Raw genomic sequence first — 8,183 nt, forward strand, 5'->3', positions numbered from 1 at the left:
TTCACAAATACCGGAGTTATCGCGTAAAAAGAACCTCCTCCTTTTTTTTGAAGTCGGTTAAAAAGACATAATAAATAGTAGAACAAAAGGTAGTAAATAATGAGGACAGTTTGATTTATATATCTGGTTTGGTCCAGCCATCTTGTCGGACACGAAGGCAGTTAATAGTTAATACCTGTAAACCTGTGTAATGCCTGTACTAACATTGTTTGCAATAAATAAACTTACCTAATAGTAGTATATGGTTCCCTCAACTGCGCTATAGGATAAGATCCCATGAGAATCTGTATGGAACGAGGAACTTTAGACGGGAAGACCAGACCTGGGCAGTCGCAGAGGCGAACCTGTGATAGAAATACCATTATCGCATTATTAATGCCAATGTCGCATTCTTAATATAATAATAATAATAATAAAATAATAAAATTGTTTATTCAGTAACATAATGTACAGAGAAAACTAAAGACTACTTATGCGATATAATGTAAAAATAACACATGTACCTGAACTAGGAAATTCCTGTATTTCAGGTAAAAAGTGAACTAACTAATTATAAACGTAGATACTATTAATATTATAAATACTTTTTAGGAGAATCTTATGAAATAAAATTAAACAATTAAACAATAAATTGCCAATCAAAAAAAATGTACACTTAAATGTAAACAAGACAACATTTATTTTACGATAATAAATAAATTCTCTGTATCCTCATAGGACATATTTTGAAGAGCTTCTTGGAGAATTTTTTTTTAAGTACCTTGAAGCAACAGAAATTATAAATGGAATATTTGGCGTTTAATTTATTGTACAAAAATGGTCCAAGAAACACAAAAAATCTTGAAATAAAAGTATGTTTTGATGATATAATTTTGGGGCAGACAATATCTTTTCGTCTTTTATTAGTGTTTTCAGTAATATATGGAAGCAATACGTGCTGTTTGAGGACTGTGGACTTAATAAATAATTGCCTTACAGTTAATACTTCACATGACTTATACAGAAGGTCAGTGGGGAATATCAATGTCGCATTATTAATATAACCGTCGTATCATGAATACCATTGTCGCATTTTTAAAATCAATATCGCAATATGAATATCAATGTTGCATTATTAACGATAACGTCGTATTAATGTCATTGTTGCATTATTAACATCATTTTCGCATTATTAATACTGTTAATAGTACTCACCTGAGGCGTCAGAAATATAGTTTGAAAATGCTTAGTATGCCCCGGCGTTCTAGATACAGAAACAACTTTGCGTCCCATCATTGCGTTCAATAGCGACGATTTTCCCACGTTCGGCTGTCCCACGCAACCGATGGTGACTATACCGTTTTTGTATTTCTCGTGCTTGTAGAATGTCGTGTCGGATTTTTCGAGGATTGTTTCACCTATGTGAAAAACACAAATTCTATAATATTGATACAAAGTGGTGGAGATGACCTCTGTGGCCCAACAGTTCCTACTGTGGGCGCTGGATGAGATAAAATCGTATGAAAAATAAATCGATTTAAATATCTCATCGAGATAATTTGTAACGAAGACAGAACCGATTTAGAGACAATAATAAACACAATCATTCGATTATTATAAAGTTACTGAAAAAACTACATAACAAATAAGAAAATCAACAATAACCAAACACCCCTCCCCTCCCTAGAGACCCCTCCTACGTAAAGTATCGTATGTCGAAATTGCCAAGTTTACAGGGGACCGTTTTAAAGTCCTGAATTCACTGAAATAAGTATAACACGTGACTTTAGCATTTCTCAGTTTTATTCGGCAAAGCTCATTACTCACATAGAGTCATTGACTTACAAATAAATGGACGACGGGTCTAATACAAAAATCACGAAAAACATGTCCCAAGTCAACCTATTTAAACGTAGTGACGTGTAAAGGAATATGAAAAAGCTAAAACGTTGAATTTAAATTGTAATGTTATCGCAGTACTGCCTAATTTTGCTTGTTTCGCTGTCAGTCGAACAAACGAAGACTAAAGCGTGAATGACGCTCTGTATACGATTTTAACGCCCTATAAGTTCGGACACTTTTTAGCGCGGACCCGATGTCCATATAATTGTAAGTCAATGCATAGAGTGTTATAAAATTCTAGATGTCGGTTAGATGATCTATTAGATGATCGCTCTATCAATATTTGTCTCTATTTCTGGTTATATACACGATGTACAAAACCTGCCAAGTGGAAATTTGTGTGGAGTTAAAATAAATAATGTCTAATATACACAACCTACCGATTTCCGTCTGTTCGTCATAATCAAACTCCACTTCTGTTTCTTCTTTAATTTTCTTCTCCCACGAATGTAGATCCACATGCCCTTGAACGATATCTTTGCAGGCTTCTAGGATCTTCGTGGCTCCCTCCGCGCACATGCGTTGGCGACCCTTGCGCCGGCGCACCTGGAGACCTGGAGAAAATATCTGGTTATTTAAATAAGTAAATAATACAACTCCGTAAAAATTTAATAATGACTGTTTAATATTACAAAAATGTTACAAAAAAAGACGTGCGGTCATTCGCGGTGTTTATTCGCGAGATGCATAAAGACTGCCGCCGAGAGGCGCTGGACCATCGATCGCTTTTGTATCTTTTATCCAAGTCCAACCGTAATACTTTAGAAAAACAAATAGCGCATAAATAGACTAATATAATATAAAGAAGGATTTTTTCTTTGTGTTCTATCTTTATATTAATCATTATAAGAAAGCAGCGAAGTAATTGCCCAAAAACAATTTAATGTCACGATAGAAAAACCACGTTATTTATCAATAAAATCAATCCAAAGTAATATTATGAATTTGAAAAAGTCCATTTCCACGCTTAAACAGCTGAACCGATTTTGATATATTTGAGTATCGAGATAGATTGGGCCACAGAACAAAATACAGTAGAAGTGGTTAGTTAGCGTCTGACGCGTGCCAACTATAGGTCTGGAAAGACCTATCTGAACTCAGTCCGCCGTTTTCGCTTTGTATGGTATGGTTGTGTCATTCTTTCTTGCAAATTCTATAAAATCCTAGAGTAATGCCTTAATGTGCTGTTTTGGAGTGTAATATGACAGTTAATACATTTTCAATTTTCTGTTTATCGCAATAATTTGTTTGTTACAAGAAACGAAAGTAAAGCTTATACCCCTGCAATATAGTCGCTTCTTTTTTCGAGAACTAAATTAATAACTCCAATTCGTCGTCGTTCAGCAATTAACCGCAAGATGGCAGCACGTCAATTGAAATTTCTATATAATATCAAAACGTCCAACTTGCATTAATAGGTATTGATGGTATTGAACTTTTAACGATATGCCAACAGGTTAAAGTTTAAATTATATTAACAATCCAGAATTTGTTATTTCTTTTTAAATTTGAAACTACGACCAGTCAATATCAAGATTTTGTAGTGTCTCAAATGAAGAATGTGTGAGTTTTAGCATTCGCATTGTTTTTTTTCCTCCGTGGATAGGACATAGACTATTCTTAGTCACAAAAATAAATCTTAAGGAGGTGAAATATGGGGTGAAGGTTTGTATAGAGAACCAATAAAACTATGATAATTAGTATAGTCAGCTATAGGAAAGCACACGTCGAAACGCAAAGCTCATATTACCAACTCCAAGATTGGAAATGTTCAGAGATAGCCCGCTATATAGATGCATACTAATTTATAACAAAATACCAGACATCCTCAAGAAAGTAGATAGTGACAACGTGTTTAAAACCAAGTTGAGGTCTCTCTTGTTAAGTAAATGTTATTACAATGTGGGAGACTTCAAGAACTCTCCTATAAGCTAAAAGAGTCCAGTTTCAGATAAGTAATTTTAAGTCTATGTAATACTATGATCTAAAGTTTATTAATGATAATTTTAAGATCCTATATGTATTAGTTCCTAAATGTTATTATTATTATTTTTTTGCTATTATTTTTATTTTTACAATTTTAATATTACGTTTAATAATAATTAATTGCAGCACCCCAAAGGGGTATGTATGTACTTATCACCTATGTAATTTTTGTACCTACATATAGGTGATAAGTACATACATACGGCTTAGTCGATGAATGGCCAATTCGCAAAATGGCTACTAGCTAAAATGAGGGCTATTTCGCGGAATGACTAGTTCTGAATATGGCTAACTCTCCAATGGACTAATTCTACAAACGGCCAATTCTCGAAATGGCTGATTCTTGGAATGGCCGATTCTTGATAAGGCCAATTCTTAAAATGGCCAATTCTTGAAATGGCCAATTGTGAAAATGCGCGTATAGCCTAGAGGTTGAAATAATTACTGCATAAATGAATTTCAGGATATTTATTTTCGCACCTTGACACCAAAAAAAACAAAAATTTTACCACTAAACGAATACTGAACAAAATCATCATTGATTAGGTACGCTCTACTACTGAAGAATGAGCAAGAAACTCTGAGAGTTGGTCTTTATAAATAGAATAGTTGTTTACATTTTCATCATCTTTACAATAACAATTAAAAAAAATATCATTAGAACAAGCAAAAGTCAATGGATTTTTTATGCAAAATGAATAAAATTGATAAACTCAGTTTCTTATAACAATGATTTTATTGTATTGAAAAAAAGAATCTTGACAGCAGAAGTTGGTCACATTGAATATAATGTTATTAAGTTAATATTACCAACTTCTGCTGTCCCGATTTTTTTCGTCCCAAACATTAAAACGATCCCTTTATGAAACTGAGTCGATAAGCACTAAAAGACAATTATATTCAATTTTATTAATTTTTTAGGGCAACTTACGCTTAACCAAAAAATTGACTTTGCCAAAATCGTTTTCACATAAAGAAACTCAATGGGTCCTAAAACAGAATCCTTGTATCTTCTATGGTTTCCGATTTCCGCATGTTATCGAATAAAAAAATACTGTACAAATTCTACGTTTATAAATGAAATTAAAAAAAACACAAAATAAAGAAAATACACAAATTAAACGTGTTTTGGAATATACATTCCAAAGATTCGTTATGTTTCCACATTTATATGGCGAACTGCTATGGTGTAGATTTCCATGCCTTCTGACTTATTTCCTGAGCGTTATAATTTGGGCCTTTTCAAGGCGAGAGTGATTAGACATTATTTAAGTGTGCTTGCTCTATCGTCGACCTCATCGTCACTTTCCATCAGTTGAGATGGAGGTCAAGTGCGCACTATTATATTATTGAAAAAAAAACAAATAAAACAAAATAAAGAAAATAAAATAAATGAAATAATTAAAATAAAATAAATAAAATAAGTAAAAATAATCAGAGAAAAAGGATACACACTACATTAAAAACTGTAAATAAATAATTTTCTTGAAAAAGTCCTGCACCGTTATCTCGTGCCTTTTTAGTTTTGTTACAATATGTTTGTATTTTTTATCAAACATAATGTCTCTATTTGCCCGATTTTTTCTTTGCTTTTCAAATAATGTTTTCTTAATTTTTACGTCAAAATGCTTTGATTCCCCTCGTATTTTGTGGATGAAGTGAAATAAGCTGGGACGTTTCGGAATGATGACATTTAGGCGGCGATGCCAACCTTCAATAGCATTGGTGGTCCGGTGGCGTTGACCAGCACAACTTAATAAAGTTGGGGTCAGGCGGTGCCATTGTCTCTCTAAATATTTTTGGAAATCTTTCATTGCATAAGACAGACTTTCTATCTTCCCATAAATGATTTGCCATCCTTCCGGTATAAAACGTGGGGGCAAAAGAGGCATGACGGCGGCTATCCGAATGACTCTTCTATTTTCCTTACAATTAGTTAAACCCATTTCCTTTGCTTTTTTCCAAATAGCCTGCTGGTAATGAAAGTAACAACCGGTTATCTTTGCGTCCGGGTAAATTTCGCTAACGGCATTCATTACCGCCACCTCATAATCACATTTAAATTTTTTTATATTTAGTCCAAGCCGATCTTTGAATAATTTAAAAAGTCGCGTATACGTGAGTTGAGTCTTGTCCGGAAGAAGAGAATATATAATTGGAACAATATTTGTGGTATTTTCGTCGGAACCTATGTCAATATGGATGGTGTATAATTGGTAAAAAGGACGAGAAACACATTTGAATGTACCATCACCGTATAAGCACATTTTTGAGGCACGATGTATAATCTTTTTCGATAATTTCGAAGCAAAAACTATTATTTTATCTGTGCTCCCATCTTCGGCTACAAGAAAATTTTCTGCCAATCCTTCTGGGACATACACATCTTCTAAATTCTGGAATGTTAATCTACGTGCATGTAAAAATTTTTTCCTGGCGTTATAAAGAGAATCTTTTTTAGTGTGAAAATATGGAAGCTTAGTAACTATAGTTCCTGACATATTATCCAGTTCTTTATCGAAAATTCCCTTTATTGGCCCCATATTTTGGCATACTTTGTTTTTGAGTTCACTCATTTTGATAAAAATTTGGTTTTTGTCTGGGTCAGGTTCACAGACGTGTCGGGGTGCTCTTAGTATCCTTGTTCTGGTAGAATCTATAGTTATAGATCCACTACACTCATTTTTATTAGCACATCTCCAAAACGTACTTTGATTTTTATTTGTCCTGTTTCTTTTATTATACCTGTATCCATTTAGTAATAACGTTTCATTACCTTTTTGATTTTTGTCGAAAATAAATGTGTTTTCTTCCATTATGAAACTTGTCACAAATAAAATAATACAAAAGAAACTCAAAAGTCACAAACATGGATAAGATTATATGAAAATGTATTAAAAACTTTTTAACGCGCGACTTTTAGAATAAAATCCCATTGAAAATAATTACTACGATTTTCAAATATCCCTCACGCAAGGGCAAAATAAATTTTGCAGATTAGCCATTTTAAGAATTGGCCGTTTTTATAATTGGGCCTTTTAGGAAGTAGGCCTTTGTCGAATTAGCCATTTTGCGAATTAGGCCTATATCGAATTGGCCATTTTGCGAATTGGGCCTATATCGAAATAGTCATTTTGCGAATTGGGCTTTCCTAGACTGGTAGCCATTTTGCGAATTGGCCATTCATCGACTAAGCCCCTACATTGTTTGCAAATAAATAAATAAATATAACCAGCTAGTATTACAATAAAACCTCGAATTTCGAATACATTTTTATTTTAATATCTGTAAAAATCTGAGAATAAAGTGCAAAGTTATTACATAACTATGTTGCGTGTGGCTATGTTGAGTGTGTGCGTTTATAACTACTTAACCGTAATAATACACTGACCTGCTTTGTCGCTGGTGTTGCCAGCCAAATTATATCCAGGGCAAGAAGTAAAGTACACCACTCGTATGCCCGGCCAGTTTAACGTGAAATATTCCTTCCAAGCCGCCACTACAGAAGCTGGGACCAAGTCAATTTTATTTAGGACGATTATCATGTCCTTCTTTTGCTCTGTCACTATGTACTTGTAGAGCGAGGGAGGAAACATCATCCCCTGGAATAATTTAATACTGCACACTAAAAAAATGTTTTGAAAAAAAATCTCATCAATACGCACCCCTAATGGAACAACGGCATAAGTGAAGTTACGTCAAAAATGTTTATTGCTCCATTAGATACAGAAAAATATAACCCACATCCTCTCCAGTTCTTGTGGACTAATATTCTTATAGCATATAAATTATGTCAACAAAAATTTATATGGGAGTTCGCCATTGTTCTTTTTGTGTTAAGACTGTAGACGATCACGTACTTCTTATGTCGGCTGTACAAGCAACATAAAAAACTTACAGCATATCGGACATCCACTATCAACAGTAGTATGTCACACATCTCGAGCACTCTCCACAGCTGCCTCCAGGTCTCCAGGTTGAGTTCGAAGTAGGATATGTCCTTCCAGTGTTCAGACTTTTGTAGTTTGTCGATGTATTCCTGTGAATAACAAATATATCAATAACAAATCGATGCCTTACTTTCTCAAACTCGTATCTTATTAAGAGTTATTATTCGGGAGGTGGCAAAACTTTATATTTACATAAAGGGTAATTATTTAGGAGGTGGCAAAACTCTCTAATAATAAAGAGTGATTATTCAGGAGAGTGCAAAACTTTCTATTTATATAAAGAATGGTTATTCAGGAGATGGCAAATCTTGCTATTTACATAAAGAGTGATTATTCAGGAGATGGCACAACTTTCTATTTATATAA

At 33.7% G+C, this 8,183-nt stretch overlaps 1 protein-coding gene across 1 annotated transcript in view; it reads right to left on the reverse strand.

The window, feature by feature from the left end:
- Positions 1 to 224: 224 nt before the first annotated feature.
- The window catches only part of LOC113226725 (guanine nucleotide-binding protein-like 1), a 13,234-nt gene continuing 5,275 nt past the window's right edge, over positions 225 to 8,183 (reverse strand). The window contains exons 5-9 of the mRNA XM_026459449.1: positions 7,766 to 7,906; positions 7,259 to 7,469; positions 2,262 to 2,435; positions 1,195 to 1,397; positions 225 to 344 (exon numbers count right to left, since the gene is read on the reverse strand). Coding sequence (XP_026315234.1) covers positions 225 to 344; positions 1,195 to 1,397; positions 2,262 to 2,435; positions 7,259 to 7,469; positions 7,766 to 7,906 — 849 coding nt within the window. The remainder of the gene's footprint in view (positions 345 to 1,194; positions 1,398 to 2,261; positions 2,436 to 7,258; positions 7,470 to 7,765; positions 7,907 to 8,183) is intronic.

Source organism: Hyposmocoma kahamanoa, unplaced genomic scaffold (genome assembly GCF_003589595.1).
Source record: "Hyposmocoma kahamanoa isolate Upper Pololo Valley unplaced genomic scaffold, ASM358959v1 198, whole genome shotgun sequence".
Classification (NCBI taxonomy): domain Eukaryota; kingdom Metazoa; phylum Arthropoda; class Insecta; order Lepidoptera; family Cosmopterigidae; genus Hyposmocoma; species Hyposmocoma kahamanoa.